The following is a 16265-nucleotide window of genomic DNA, read 5'->3' as shown; positions in this document are numbered from 1 at the left end:
AAAAAAAAAAAAAAAAAAAAAAAAAGGAAATCTGAACTAATGATAGGCCTCTGTCTTTGCCGTATATGAAGCTTTTTCTGCAGCCTCACTTTTAAGACTTTGCATTTCTGGGTCAAGACTTTCAGAAGTGGCTAGTGCCATTATGTGAACATTGCCTGATATTTCAGAAAGTGCTAAGTACAGAGCCCATTATATCAACAATCTTGTAAAATAAACAGCGAGAGATTGTGATGCTGGAGCTGGTATTGGACTAGTGTGGCACAGAGGTGGATGTGGGTCTGAAGCAAGTAATGTGCTTCGTACTGAGGGAAAGTTTAGGACATGTCCCAGAAATCTGGCTGCTCTTGGGAGCGTTTGACTTTCTCGTTCCTCCCCACTCCCACCCCGGGACTTTCATGGTGCATCAAACACCCCCTCAATTCCTGTCTGCCAGGCCATCCTCCTTGTATCATTGCCACAACTCCAAGATACTGTATTTACCTTGTCCAGATCACCCAGGTACCATGACTTGGGTTATACCAGAGTTGTGCATGTATGTGGGCTGTGGAGATGTGCACACATTTAAACCAAGGATGGTAGGCTCTTACAGTTACCGTTGCCTGAGTTCACTCTGGCACCTATGTCTTGACTTGGCTTATGTGCCCCATCTAAAATAAGTTAGTATTTCCTTGGGACAAAGACCCTTACGTTCTTCTGGGTGGCTCCTTAAAGCACTAAGTGGTGTTCTATTAATTCTTTATGACAGAGACTTTCCCTGGCATGTCTGTATTATGGGTAGCAAGAATAGGCAGATTTCTAAAATGACTGAAACTTTGAAAACCAATGTAAACTCTAATGTTAGGATATCAGCTAGTTTTCAATGAGAGATTACAAATTAAATGAGTATAGCAACGGGGCATTCCTTAATGATTTGTAGCCTAGCTTTCTTCGTCTTCCTCAGAAGCATGTGGTATTGGTCAGTCTCCACGTGAAAGCACGGGAGCAGATGAACCACTGGTCTGATGCTATGTGACAGCACCTCACTGGCATCTTCTCCCTTTGCAGCACTTACCCCCGAGTTTTGCTGGTTACCTCACTACATCTTTCATGTTAGTCTTTGGCTAGCAGTGTTAGTCATCTGGCTAGTAGGTGTGTGCTACACCCACATCCATCACTCTTTAATTTTCTTTGCAGGATATTGCTATAAAAAGCAAGCAGATGATATTTCAGCTCCTGTTAGAAAGACTTGGGTAGAAGTTATGGTGGAACAAGACTGCACTTCATTGTACTGCTTATGGTTCTTTCCTCCAGACAAAGTAATAATGTGCATTAAGGCTATGGTTCTCCTAAATGACCCACCTCCCACTGAACTCCAGATCTCTTGCATAGCTCTCAAACTTTTCTGCTAAGCAAAGAGAGCAGAGTGCTATACAGAAAGCAACGGAGGGGAAAATAGGCAAATTGGGTCTTTGAGCAACCCTTGTTTCTGAATTCCACACCTTGTGACTTGCTTTCTCATTGACTTTTATCTTGAGTGGAAGTGTTTTATTCCATCTTTATCTGTCTTAGCCAGCAGCCTTCCTTGGAATACAGTTGGCCACATGCTGAAACCAGCTAGGCACCTCAGGCTGTTGGGTTGAGATGGCTTGGATGGTGCAAGCATTGCTGACCTCTGTTAAACCAATGTATGAAAATCATATAAACAGCACCAGAGAAAACCCTCTGTGCTTCTCCTTCCCCCCCCCCCCCCATAACAAATTCTTTGCTACTCACATTGCAATTGGGGTCTTGCCCTGGTCTGGCTAGTGTCCAGCTACATGTGGGGCAGCACTGTGATCTGGTTCTGTTTCTATTGATATCGGTGAGCTTGGGCCTTGTTAAGTAGCCCCACACAACTCTGCCAGCTCACCTGGGCTGAAATCCAGAAGCTTGAAGATGGTTTCCCAGTAACCAGTAATTGCCAAAATAGTCGGACTGAGTTCTGTTTACTTGCTGTCTGCTGTTGGATATATGCTTTGCCAATCCTGGTGGAAGGTAGATAGAACGCAACAGCCCATGGAAGGAGCAGGACATGGCTATCATCCTGCTCAGGCCTCAAAAGTTGCCTGCTGAATTGTTACATGCTGTGGGGTAGCAGGTGAGAAAAGTTCAGGCTAACCATTGAATCCCAAGTAAAACCACGTATTGCAACAAAACCAATGCAGACATCTGAATGTGCAGATTCTGAGTGAATGAACACTTATGTAAAGCAGCTGCATTGTACCATTAAAAATAGATGGAGCTGTGTGGGTTTTTTGTTTGTGTTTTATTTCCCTCCATGTGCTTGCTAAATGCTGACATGTATGATCCTGTGTCATCCTCGCACTGCTTTTGGTTTCGGTATGGGTTACTTCTCTCTCTTTTGACTTCCCATGCATCTTGTACCCCGGCAAGGTTTGCTCAGCAGTGATAGACATAAAGGTGGGCGTGAGAGAACCTGAAAGGATGGGCTTGGGGAAGAAAGCAAACTAATCTCACTAGGCTGAATAGTAACTAGCAGTTCTGAAGGTTGAGACTTCCTAAATTCAGTTCATTATGCCCATGGAAGCTCTCGTCATCTGGATCTGCTGGTGTTGGGACTAGTTAGAGCAGGAGTTGGCATTTATTTTGGCTGGAGGGTCACTTGAGAAATTTTGGTGAGCTGTTGTGGGTGGTGCTGACCTGGCCTGGCATGGCTGGAGGATGGGACAGGGCAGCAGGCAATTGATCCTATCCTACCTGGGTCCATCCAGCATGCACCCACTGCAGGAGGCACTGGACAGCGCATGGGCAGGGTTGGCCAGGACCTCCACACCCAGGAGGGCACGTTCAGCCGGGCAGATGGGAGGGCTGCAGAAGGGTGGGGAGTAGTATCCAAGAATGGGACAGGTGGGTTGGAGCTGGGGCCAGGATCACAGGGCTGTGACAGCACAGGACTAGGGACCACGTCCAGGGCAGAGTTGCAATCCGTTCCCTGCACGTCCCTGAGATGGGTGCCGGTTTTGCAGGCAGGGACATGTGGGGAGCAGATTGTGGCTCTGCCCTGGGCCCCGGCCCTGAGCTGTCACTGCCCCATGATCCTGGCCTTGGTCGCCTGCTATCCCACTCCTGGACACTGCTCCCCACCTGCCCATGGCCCCATCCCATCTGCCTGGCTAAGCACTCCCTGCCCATGGGGGTCCTGGCCTGTGTCTATGGAGACCTCTCCCACCTGCTCCCTCTGGCACCCCTGGCAGTGGGTGTGGGACAGTCGGGCCAGAGTGCCTAGGCAGTGGGGCTGGCTGGGTCCAGCAGCAGTGAGAGACACTAGCGGCAGCAGTCAGAAGGAGCCGCTGCTACAGGGGCTACTAGAAAGTAGAGTCTGGCCACTGAGTTGCCCTCCCCCTGCCTCACCGTGCATGTTGTGGGGGCAGTGGGACTGCTCTCGCATGTCACAGCCCAGGCTGCCCCTGCCCCCCACTATGCCTGGGATGGGTGGGGCTGAGGGGCCTGCCATCAGCCAAAACCAGCCTGTGGGCTATATTTTGCCCACCGCTGAGTTGGGGGGGACCTTGGGTCCCCATTGTATTGAATGCTCTGTTGTTTGACATTTGTGTGGTATAACTGCACAAGGCATACTCTTCTCTGGAATATGGCTAGGAGAGTAGATACATACCACCTCCTGAGTTAGAGAGTTAAGCCATCCTGTTTGCTATTATACTAATGACCCCTTTGAGAGGGTCTGCTGTGGAAAGCATACAGTATCCAGCCTTTTTTAATTACGATACACAGTGATGTGTATGATCTGGGAATGCAAGCCAGTGTGACACTAGTAAGCCTTGACTCTGTATGGCGATTGACCATTTGTAGGTCTGGGGTGGCTAGGAGGGAGGGAAGGGCTGAAAAATTGCTTGGCTTGACCTCCGCATGACTTAAGAATGACCAAATGAAACCAACCGACCGTAAATTGCAATCTCAAGGTTAAAAGGTTAGAGCAGGGCAGGAATGTAGCATCTGTCTGCCAGATGTTCCTCCTCCTACCCTGTGTATTCTAGATAAAGATGAGCTTTTGAAACCCAGGAGTGGTGACTTCTCTTTGTGGTTCTGATAGGAGCATAAAAGGTACTTGTATTTGGCTAGACTTTCTATTGAGCATGCAGGGAATTAGGCAGGCTTTAAATAGCCAGAATAACTACTCAAAGCCTATATATCTGAGCTTGGAGTTATGCAATCTTGTGGAAAATCAGTGTGGGGCCTCCCTTAGATTTGAGCTGAACTTCTGAGTCTCCCAGCATGCCTAGTAACCCAGAGCTAGGTTTTCAACTGGTGTAGAATGATTCAGCTCCCTTGATTTCTGAATTGCTAATCCTGATTTATGCCAGCTGAGACCCTGCACTGGAATCCATTCACATGCCTCCTTATGCATCAGTTGGCATCAGAAATTACATAAAACCGTTCAGAGAAGGGACAGTCACACTTTATTTCTATTAAACGGTGGGTGCCTACTTTGACTCTTTCCATGTAAACATGAATTTGTATTGCTTTCTACAGCTGGGCAGAGCACAGACAGATTATTTCTACCATTGCACTTTGTCCTAATCTGCATTTCTGCTGCTTGACCTGGGCTTCACAGTTGACTGTTGGTCGCCCTGGGTAGCTCTGTGACTCAAGTGGCATATATCTGAGACTTGGTTGAGAGCAACAAGCATGCTTCACTAGCAGTTTGCTTTTTCAGAGGTGAAATGGGGCAGGCATATTTACCTTACCCATTATGCGGCTTCATCCAGAAGCACTTTTCATTGAGATCTGCTGTAGTTTAATCCAGTACAAACCTACCTCTCACATGTAAACAGTAAGCAAAGTACTGGTAGGCCTTTGCTACAGTCTTCTTCTCTCCTGGTGCACAACTGGTAGCACCTGACTCAGTGGCCATCTAATTTCAGTGCTTACTGCAGTTTTACCAGTAAGAGGAGGATGGGGAAGATGTTCTTGCTGCCAGCCTAGATGCTACTCCATCACAGGGAGGCACCTGGAGCCTGCAAACTCCCTGCTTTTTACAATCTGTGATCTTTCTTGAGCTGAGTTTGCCAGCTGTGTCAAATTTACTACAGCTTAATATTGGAAGGGAGCCTTTTTTTCTTTTCAAGTGCTGTATGCCAGATACTTTTTAAAGGTGCAGTTCAGCTGGTTTGTTCTCTAGGGCAGTGGTCTCCAAACTTTTTTGATCACGCAACCCTATCAGTAAAAAATTTTCGAGCACACACCCCCAATATATGTATATTTATATAAATAGAAGTTCTAATTTTCTTCCTGCACGCCAGTGGATTGTCTCCTGCACCCCAATGGATTGTCTTGGGGACCACTGCTCTAGGAAACCCCATAAAATCCTCCATCTTGGGTGACAAGGATGAGGTAAGGCATGTTTGTGCTAGCATATGTAGGAGGCTTGCTTTTATGTGGTATTGACACATCATACGTAACAACGCCAAGCGGATCTGATTGTCTTAGTATGTGGAATGTCTTCTGACAAGAAATACCCCGTGCCTTTGGATGTAAGGGTATAATTAGACCAATGATTCTCAACCAGGATGCCTTTAAGAGCCTTTCAAGGGTGCTGTAGAGTGCCAGGCAATGTTCGGTTAGCACTGCTGGGTGTTCAGGCATGACTGGCAAGAAACTCAGAGATTTCAAATGGAAATCTATAATTGTGGTATTTTGAGCTCTTTTTAACAGAAAACCTGTTGTATTATTTTTCTGTAGTCAGAAAAAGAGTAAAAATTAGGAACTGGCATATTCCAAGGGGAGCCTCAAGTCTAGCCAGGGATGCCTCAAGGTGAAAAAACCTTGAGAACCACTGAATTTGGCTCTTGTGGGGAAAACCCATAGTCCAAGACCATGACTATGTAGTGTTAGCTTGGCAGTTTGGTGAACAACTCAAGCCCTAGAAATAATGATGAACGTATTCCAGGACCCATTTGCCACGGCATTAGGTACACACAAGCCTGAAGATATTTCTATTTCATAGCACACATTTCTGACCACATAAAAAGAAATCCATTCTAAGAGCTGGATATAGGAATTAAATGATAGGTATTAAGAAGAATATGTGGCATGCAGTAGAGGGAAAGATCCAGCAAGTCTATGGGTTTGGTTCATTGACAGGTGCTGAGGGCTGCTGCTCAGCTGAGCAAAAAAAATAAAATACAAAAAATAGGAAGCTCTTGGTGCCAAACTGCTGAAGGTTTTCTGGGCTCTGTTGGCACAATTAAGGTGCTGTGTAGAACCCAACTGCTCATGCTGGCCCTGTTTTTAGTGCGAGAGAGCAGACAGCGCTAAGGAACGGAGGGAGAATAGCAATCCCAAGTGGTTCCTCATCTTTAGGAGAATCCTCTCCACATCCTGCAGGGTGAGAGAGGCCACTGGGCTGGGAGGTGGGAGATGTGGGTTCAATTCCCAGCAGTTACACTTATGTGCTTGCTGTGACCTTGGGCAAGGCATGCCCCTCCCTCCCCGCTGCCTGGCCTGGTCTGATTAGATAGTGAGTTCTTGTTTTGCATTTGTACATTGCACAGTGAGTAGGGCTGGGCAAAACTTCAGCAGCCGTTTTGTTTCGAAGGTGTTTCAGCACCAACTCCGAAGCAAAAGGCTCTGAAACATCGCTGAAATGAAACTAAACCATGTTTTGGAGGTGCTGCCCACAGGGAATAAAAGGAGGGCTGACGGGCTGTGCTGGATTAAAGTGCTGGGGGGTGGGACAGGGCAGCCATGGGGGCTTGTCCCGCAACTCCCCTGCCCAGGGAGAGGTAGGCACAGCCGGAGGAGCTGTGGAAACACCTGCAGCCGCCTGGCTGTTCCTGCCTCTCCCCAGCTGATCTGAATCCCCAAAACAGCATCGAAACTCTGAAACAGATGTGGCCGAATCAGAACAGAACAGTGATCCAAAACAGTGAAACAAATCACTGCCCCTCCGAAATGGCCAAACCTGAAACATAGGGCTGTGTGAAATGACTAATAGTGAGGCCCAGAGCTTGGCTGGGGTCTCTAGGTGTTCATGGAGTACAAACAAGTCTTTCTTTGTGGACTTGTTCTGGAGTTCCCCCATTCTTGAGGTGGTAAGGCAAATCTCTGCAGTCAAACGGATCCCTTCCACTCCCCTCTTTTTTTTTCCTTTCTTTTAAGTCCTGAGGCAAGTCAAACCTGATCTTGTGGTGTTAAACAATTCTCTGGGGTGAAGGTGGATGGGTAGACTTTGCACGTGGGCTGGTAAATCTTTGTGGTGGTGTGAAACCTTCTCTAGTGAGGCTCCTTGTCAGTAATGTGCTAATTAAAATAACTCCCTTTCTGAGGGGGGAATTCCTTGAAGTGACGGTGAATCCTTTTTAACCTGCACTGCTAGTAGCTGCTAATAAATCTCCAGGGGCTGTTATAATGCAGGTGCTTATCATTGGCTCCTACCTGCCTCCTCCCACGGCTAGGCCAAATGTCTGCCATCCTCCAGGCAGCAATGTTTGGATCACTCTCTGGGGATGAGACCAGCTAGCTGACAGCAGCCAAAAGGAGAATTGGAGATAGGCAACAGCTGGAGGCCACCGTGATGAAGGGGAAGCATCCTGCCTGCACTCTTGCTTTGTGAGTTTGGTCTCTGCTGGGGATGCCTGGTACCATCCAAGCATACAATTAGGCTGTTTGGAGTTGATCAGGCTGTGCCTACTGCAGTTAAGACCGGGCCGAGGCTCCTGCTGCTTCCTAGATACCTTCACCACTGAGAAACCCAGCTAATATCTCCATGGGGCCTGAGAGGCAGCTGTTGCCTGGCAGCTACATGGTTGCCAGAGTAACCAAAGGTGCTACCTTGTTAATGAGCCCCATGTCCCTGATTTGCTGCTTCTGCAAAATAATAATAATTATAAGAGTCCCATGATTTAGGAATCCCTCAAAGAGCAGGAGCCTGCTGAGGGGAGTTTGCTAAGTGCCTGAGTATGTGAAAGAAAAGGGGGGTGGCAAAGGTGCCAGAGTAAATGCCTGCGGAGCTTAAGCCACCCTGCCAGTGGTTCAGGCTGTAAGCTGACAGTTACTTTCTTGGCAATCCTTTCCTCTGATCATCTGCTGTCCCTAAGGTTGAACCAAGAATTGCTGAGAAATTCTGTCAGTTCCTGACCTGTGCACACCATGGAAGGCAGAACGGGCCGGGTGCTGGCATGAGATTCAGGAGACCTGGGTTGTGTTCCCGGCCTTGCCGCAATAAGGTAGGCAAATCACTTCAATTCTCTGGGCTTCTGTCTCTCCGGGGGATGTGGGGCAGGGGGAAGATGACACCTGCCATGGTAAAGTCCTTGGCAGTGTGGGATTAAAAAAAAGTAAAGGGGTTGCTTCTGGGCTTCCCATGTTCTTGTCTACAATATTAAAACAGGCTATTTGTGCAGGACAAGAGTCATGTGCATGAATCCCCTAAGAACACAACAGTACATGTCTGTTGTGTATGTGTAGGGAGTGAGTAAGTAGTTTAGTACATCTCAAATATCACTGGCATATAATAAGTGACAAGCTTTCATCTTCTTGGGGCAGAAGGGTGAGGACCAGTGGGTACCTGTTGGCCCATCGTCCTCTGTCCTGTTTTGGAAGTCAGGTACCACAAACTGCTGTTCCTCTGGGTATGCTGCTGAATCTCTTGTCTTGAACCATCAGAGAGTCTATTTGGCTCCCCCTCCCCTCTCCATCGCCTGGCTCCCAATGGGTGCAAGTCCCAAGCCCACCGATGCTCATTTTGGAGGCGAGCCTGCCCGCTGTTTTCTGAGGGGCGTGTGGTTAATGTAATGCGCACATTAAGCTGTCTGTTTTTCGGTCCCCAAGCTGCAGCATGGCGCCTCCTGCTTTGCTGTCCCCATTCATCTAAGCCTCGTGCCCATCTCCTCATTATAGGCACTCTAGGGAGAGGTTGGATTAAAGGATTATGGTAATGTTCTTCAGGAACACTTGAGACAATTAAGGCAGCTTTAATAAATTGGTAAGAGGGACATGGGTTTGTTTCTGAAACTATCATTTCAGTTCCAGGTTAACCTGTTTCCCCTTCTAGGACTTGTGTCATCATGGCAAGATAACAAGAGACTTCAGGCATGTTCCATACTCATGTTTACTCCCTGTCCTTCCCTTTGACCCAGTTGGCAAGAATGAAGAAGATGGCTCTCTGATTTTTTTTTTTTTTTTTTTTCTCTCCTTTCCCTACCTTCTCCAACTAACTTTGTGTTACTGTTTGCCTCTCTAGAAACTCTATGAAATACAGCTCTATGGGGCTGCACACTGAATCTTTCTGCTACTCCTTCTCAAACGTGTTCACATACAAATACCAAGGTTTTTTTGCTTCCCAGTACCCACTCTACATGACCAAACTCATTTGGTTTCATCTGTACTAGCATGCTCCAGCCCCAAAACACCTTGGTCACTGATACTAGTACACCTCTACTGGCTCTGGTGAGGTTGGGAGCATGCATAAAAGGGAGATTTTTGGCAGTGAAAAGGGTCTCAGCTGGGCTGTGTGTGGGAGGTATGACATGATGGCAAACGCATTGGCTGCCACATCTCCTGCAGCCTTGGCTATACACTTTCTGGGATAGCAATAATAAACACTACCTGCTGGCACCAGCCGTCTCTGGAATACCCACAAATGCAAGCGGTTGCTGTCTGCACGGGTACTGCTGCCATTGCCCCTAGGCTTGAGCTAGGTGGTAAGAGCTGAGAGTTGGAGAAGGGGAGCAGTGAGCAGTCTCTTCCGCCCCCTGTCCAAATGCCTAAACTTTTGGAAGTTACATTTTTGTTTTGAGGCTAGGGGATAAGCAATCGGGGATTGTGCCAGTTTCTCTGTTAAGAAGGGCAGGCAACGTGCATAGCAGCAGCAGCAAATGAATAACTTTTGTATTTCTTTGTGCCCAGAGGCTAGAATTGAATTTTAGCCCGTTCTAGTGCTAAGGCCTGGTGAAGGTCTCTGCTCCAAAGCAAAGGGAATAGTGGGGGAAGGGACAGAAGTGAATGCCTGCTCAGGACTCGTAGGAGAGCTCGGTTGTATTTCTGATTCACCTGCTGATCTGCTGAGTCCCAGTCCAGTGCCTCTGTATTTAACAGACCCCTATGCATCCCATGGTACTGGCCGGGGATATGAGGGAAGGAGTACATATGCATAGTCACCTCAGATCTCCAGGTGGATCATGGCCCTCCTTGCAGCCTTCATTCAGAAAAAGCCATCATGTTTCTCCTTCAGCACTGGAAAATGTTTACCTTTCTGCTTTTCTGCATCCAGCTTATATCTGGCAGGGATATGGGGGGGCATCCATTGAACCCCTTGGACTTTAGGCCCATCATTATCCACGGTCTCTTTCAGTTTTATCCAGCTAAATGCTTGCTGGTCTGTCAGGATTCACTGCATATAACACCTCTTCCAAGCAGATTTTTTTTATGAGCAATTAGGAGATAAAGGGGTCATTATCTTGCCTGGACCCCTCCAATTGGTTTTGAAAACCCCAGTCCTATGCCATATTCATTATCTAGAGAGGGATGGGAATGGATCCTATTATCTCCCTGGGTAATATGTCATTTTTCTTCCCCTCCTCTTCCCTCGCCCTCCATTGGATCACCCCTTCATCCCACTTGAGCATGTCATTCTTATTCCTCAATCTCATCATTATCTCCACCTCTTTGTCAGTCTATTGCCTTTCAATTAATATTTTTCTTAGCTGGAATTCAAAGAATCGGGAGAGGAATTTGCTGCTTGTGTCTCTGGCTGGGAAAGGGAGAAGAGACAGGGGCAAAGCAAGGGAGAGAGATATAGCAAAAGGCAGCTTATTTGCATCCTTTCTGATTGCTCTGGCTCTATAGCCTTGGTGCAGCAGGGGGTCCCTGGTGAGGCTGTAACTACATAATGAGGTGTGTCATATCACAGCAGGAGCCTGCTTTTCCTCCCTCTGACCCCTTAATTAGAACTGTTTCAGTTTTAAAAACCCACCCTTTTGGGGGGGAGGGAGTGCATGAATAGCCATGCTCCAGTGGCCAGGGAGGGATCATGAGCCTACCTCCAAAGGGGCAGCTGTAATTGGAATGCCTGTTCTTAGCCAAAACAGCACAGGCACATGCTGGGGCAAGAAGCAAAGAAGGGGCAAAGCCACTGAAAAGCTTTTCCTGCTGTTGGGGCAGTAATGATAGCAGTGACAGCCATTGGTGCGTTTCTGATTAATGTGGCAGGCTGCATGTGGGTTTGGAGGGGTGGGTTTCTCTTGCCTAGTCTTTCTGATTTTATATTTGGAGTAGAGTTTTTCTGTTGTGGTCAGTGATGGATCAGCTTGAAGTCTGGCACCAGTGCTTGGGGTTGGAAGAGACCTAAACAGATCATCAGGTTCGACCCCCAGGCTGGATGGGGGTGACGAGTCCTCGTGTGTTGGGGTGCAGACCTGGTTGTTGGGAAGATGGGTATTTGTTACTGTGGCGGTTGTTTGAAAGTACAGCTAGTGGAAACACCCATATCTTGAGGGCTGGCACCTGCTGCCTGCTTCTAGTCTCCCATCTGCAGAGTTCTCCTAACTAGCTTCCTGCCTTCTCCCTGCTGAGAAGGACTTTTGCAATCAGAATGGAGGCAAGGTTGAGTGTGTGCTTTGTCTCATCTGAAATCGTGAGCTCTTCGAGGCAGGCACTGCCCTGCCTCATCAGCTTTACTACAGAGCCACCTTGATGATCTCAGGTAGGGCCCCCAGTTGCTGCCTATTACAGGATATGAAGAATAAAGACCAAATTAGCCGCAGCAAAAGAAAAGTGTGTGTGCTTTTATTTATTTATTTATTTATTTATTTATTTATTTATTGTTTCCCCCATTCCTTTCAGCTTTAAGTGGGAGTTGGTGTGAAAGCTGGTTATTGCTGTTATCTGGCAGATTGGTTAACCAGTTCACTGCTGGAACTTGGATCAGATGCCCACATGCTTCTCCTACGTGTCTGGATGTGCTATGTGTTACTTCATCATAATATCTGAAAGGCTCTTTCCGTTTCTAGAAATGAGTCTGCACTAATCTGCTATCTCTGCAGTTGCTACCAGGAACTGGAAGATCATGACAACCTTTGTTCAGCTTTTAACCAGTGTTGGGTGTCAGTTCCTGCCTGCGTAGTACAGGGATCTTAAGTATGGAAAAAAATTAGCTTGATCACTGAAGTAGCTTGTCAGTGGGTGTTGCAGAGATCTGTTACAGTCCTTGGGCCAAACCCTGGCCCAGGGAAGTCTGTGGGAGTCTCAGTACTACCCTCCATTGGCCTCTCTTAGTGGTGTTCATTCACACTCTTCCTAGCTAGGGTGCATTGGGCTACTGTAGTACAGCTGCTGGGCTTTCCGTAAAATACTGTCTACTAGCAGCAAGGGAGGCACTGTTGTAATTGTGTTCTTTTTCTGACCGATTTCTTGCATCTACCGGTGATGTGTGGCATTGCCCAAGGAGACAGCCTGCGCCGCCAAAAGAAAACACACCCCTGCACCTTCCTAAGCAGAAACTCTGCAGGTTGGTGTGAAGTGCCCCAGGATACTTTATCCATTCCTGAGTTCTGGGCCCTGTGTAAAACTTGGCATTTCTGCAGAGGCTTACTTTGGGGATCTCTGACCACTTCGCCAGCACTCGCGATCTTGACTGCTTGATGCTTCTGAGAGCTAGTGAAGTCTCTACAGAATTTGTCCAATGGTCCCAGCCACCAGTTTTGCAGAAGTAGCCAGTGTGTTCGGGGGGTTTGTGTGTTTGTTTTGGTGGCTTTTTTTTGGCCTGTATAGACTTCAGAAATTTTTATAGAGTGCCCAAGTTTTAGAAATCTCTGAGCACCTACTCTCTGAAAATCCAGCTCTTAAAGGTATCGTAAGTTCAGCTTCCTCCTTGAAATTCTTGGCCAAAGAGGTTACGATTGTGAACCCCTTTTGATGTAATTGCTAGATTGGGTTCAAAGGAGAAACAAAGTGCCCACTGTGTAGGTAATGCCAGGCTGCTTGTGTTGTTAGCGTGCTTTGGTTTATGCTGGCTGGTTCCTCTGGGTACCTTCTGAGGGGCGCTGTACTATTTCATAGACATTAGGGCTGGAAGGGACCTCGGAAGATCATCGTGTCCAGGCCCCCACCCAAAGGGCAGGAAGTCAGCTGGGGTCATAGGATCCCAGCAAGATAAGCATCCAATTTGCTCTTGAAGGTATTCAGTGTAGGTGCTTGCATCACCTCTGGTGGCAGGCTGTTCCAGACCTTGGGGTCTCAGACAGTAAAGAAATTCTTCTTATGTCCATCCTGAAACTGTCTTGCAGTCGTTTATGACCATTTGACCTCATTATCCCTTGGGGCGCTCTGGTGAACAAACGTTCCCCCAGATCCTGGTGGTCACCCCTGATAAACTTACAGGTGGCCATCAGATCACCCCTGAGCCTGGGCTTTTCCAGGCTAAAGATCCCCAGGGCTCTCAGCCTGTCATTGTAAGGTCTGTTTTCCTGACCTCTGATCATGCACGTGGCTCTTCTCTGGACTCTCTCAAGCTTCCCTCTCTCCACATCCTTTTTGAATTGTGAGACCCAAAACTGGATTTATTTGGTCTTATTTGGCAGAGTGCACAGTCCCTACTAGCTGAACCTTTGGCATTTGGCATGAACACCTCGAGGAACAATCAGATGTTTTACATTACCCTGCTCTGGGGAACTTCATTTCCTTGGAGGAAAAGGCATGATTTGTTTTGAACACCATGTAGCCTGCAGCCAGCTATGGAGAGAGGATGGTGGGTCATGAGCTGAGTTGACCAGTTTTGACTAGTTGATCCTAATTAAATGGCTAATATATCTTGGGATTCACTGTAGGGGAGAAGAGTGCCTTTAACTTTTTTGTTAATCTTGTGATGCTGCTGCTGCTTTCCATCCTGACCTGCCTCCCATGCTGTCTCTTGGTGAGCTGACACTGTTGAAATCAAAGCAGACTCAGTGGTGTAGATTCAGGAGTGTGTATGTGTTGCTGGGAATAGGGGGAGGGGATATAAATAAGACGTACAAGCTGGCAGTGATTGGGAGAGTAGAAAGCCTTGAGCTGCATTGCTTCACAAAATCGCTGCCTGGTGTACTAAGCTGATTTCCTGTGACCCCTCTTGCTTTCAGAGCCTAGACTGGGGTACCTAGAACTGGTGAAGGAAAGGGATTGGGAAGGAGGCTAATTCTCTGGGAGATCGGGAGATGTGCTGCAATATAAAAGTAGAGATGTCTTCTGTGGTAGAGAGAGTTGGGCCCCAAGGGATTTGCATGGAACTGAGCAGTGGGGTTGAGAGTGGGTAATGGCAGGAATGGGTCTTAGGGGCTAGAGGGAATTTTGCTGTAGATAGATGGTCTGCGAGAGAAAATAGAATCCATTCCCTAGCATCCAGGGCCTGAGCAAAGATCCACCTAGAGGTGCTGTGCCAGTTAGGGGGGATACCAGGCAAATAATATTCTGTGGCCCAAAAATTCTTGGCTCCATTGTGCCATTGCTACTATCACCTTTTGCCTCTGAATGGTTAAAGGTAAATCTAGTTCATTAGACCTAGATAAATGGCTGACACTTGCTGTAGGAAGTGCCATGGTTGGGGTCAGATTCTCATCTGGGTTACCCCTGTGCAGTTTTAGGATAATCCTAATGCACTCAGCAGCTTGGCCCAGGCCTGAGATCTGACTTGAACCCTTGTGTGGGGAGTGATGCTAGGGGAATTCTTGAGATTGCCCTTGCTGTTTTAGAGCCTCACTTTAATTTCCCTTTTCTCCTCCTTTCTCCACAGGTTTGACACAATGACTTGGCATCCTGGGCTTTAGCAGCACAGTGAAAACCAAGACGGGTGCTGCCCTGCCTACACCGTCCCCCCTGACTCCCTCTCACCCCTGGGAGAACTGTGCTGGCATCCCTGCCCCTGGCCTTCCCTCCCTCCCTCCCATTAGCTGTGGAGGGGACGGGTCCGTTATGGCCGGGGACAGACTCCCACGCAAAGTGATGGACCCAAAGAAGCTGGCCATCCTCCTAAGAAACGGGGCTGAGGGCACCCTGGTCATAGACAGCCGCTCCTTCGTAGAGTACAACTCCTGGCACGTCCTCAGCTCTGTCAACATCTGCTGTTCCAAGCTGGTCAAGCGGCGGCTTCAGCAGGACAAAGTCTCTATCACGGAGCTTATCCAGCCCACCTCTAAGATGAAGGTACTTTTGCCTTCCTTTGTCCCAGAGGGCCCTGCTTCCTGCTGCTATGCTGCAGGTCTTCTGACATAACAGGGCTTGGCCGTTGGTGGTGTGCAGTGTTGAACAGAGTAGCCTGGTGACTGAGCTACCAGCCCTTGACTGGCTCACTCGCTTGCTCTCGCCAGCATCATTTCTGTCCTCCTTAAATGCAAGCCAGCTGCCACTCTTTCCCTCTGCCTGCACCTCCCATTTGGTAAAGGGAGAGCCCTTGTGCTCCAGCTCACCAGTCTGCCAGCCCATGGAGCTGCTGATGTGGCAGGGAGGGAGTTAAAGGGTTTGGGGGATATCCTTTCAGGGAGCTTCCTTCTCCCTTACCTCAGGTGGCCATGAGAAGGGGTTGACGGGTGCATTAGCCTTGGGTGAGAGGCATTGCTGAGAATCGGTTCAGCCAGTGTTGAAAGTCTTCCCATCCCTAGCTCCCTTCAGGGACCTGCAACCCTCCTGCTGTGTGGGCAGAAGCTCTTCTCTGATGGCAGCTACTACAATGTGGTGACCTGTGCTTTGCTTGTGGCATCTCCCCTGTTTAAACAACAGAGATGGCTCTGGGCTACAGAGGTCAGATCTGACTCTGATCTTCCTTAGCTGTTTGGGGTCAGACCTCTCTCTCTTTTTAAACTGGTCCAGGTGACCAAATGGCTGCCTCGGGGAGAGAGGGAGGAAGTGTCCAGCCCAGAACACAAATGGCAGTCAGAGGCACCACTGTCCCTTTGCCTTGGTGACATGCTCTAGCTGGATGGGAGCTTTGCTCCTCTCCTCACTGCCCTGAAGCAGGCCAGCTGTCCACTGTGTGCACTCACTTGTTGGCTCCAAGGTGTAGATCAGCACTGCTTGGGGCCTCTGTTCCAACCCCTGGCATGGCTGGTACAAGCCTTGGGCCCCACCTTGCCTAACAGAAATGCCTCTCAGCATGCAGGCAGGCAGAGCCCATCTGCAAGCAGCCTTCTCTCTGGGAGCTTAGGGGTTAATGAGGATAATCCTTTTCAAGTGAGATTCACGTCAATGAGAACTAATTGCTTTTAGGGCATGCCATAGGGTCAGGGGAGGGAAGGCTACAG

The 16265-nt window shown here is 48.2% G+C and overlaps 1 protein-coding gene across 2 annotated transcripts in view; it reads left to right on the top strand.

The window, feature by feature from the left end:
* Nucleotides 1-16265, top strand: part of DUSP8 (dual specificity phosphatase 8) — a 78581-nt gene that overhangs the window by 4908 nt on the left and 57408 nt on the right. Inside the window, exons 2-3 of one of the 2 annotated variants that reach the window (XM_019552009.1) lie at nucleotides 8094-8222; nucleotides 14762-15171. In XM_019552009.1, the coding sequence (XP_019407554.1) occupies nucleotides 14941-15171 (231 nt within the window). In that variant the 5' untranslated portion in view covers nucleotides 8094-8222; nucleotides 14762-14940. The remainder of the gene's footprint in view (nucleotides 1-8093; nucleotides 8223-14761; nucleotides 15172-16265) is intronic. The other variant, XM_019552008.1, reaches the window with a different exon arrangement.

The sequence above is a fragment of the Crocodylus porosus genome, unplaced genomic scaffold, assembly GCF_001723895.1.
Source record: "Crocodylus porosus isolate Cpor-Errol unplaced genomic scaffold, CroPor_comp1, whole genome shotgun sequence".
NCBI classification, from domain to species: Eukaryota; Metazoa; Chordata; order Crocodylia; family Crocodylidae; genus Crocodylus; species Crocodylus porosus.
This window is presented reverse-complemented; position numbering and strand designations above follow the sequence as displayed.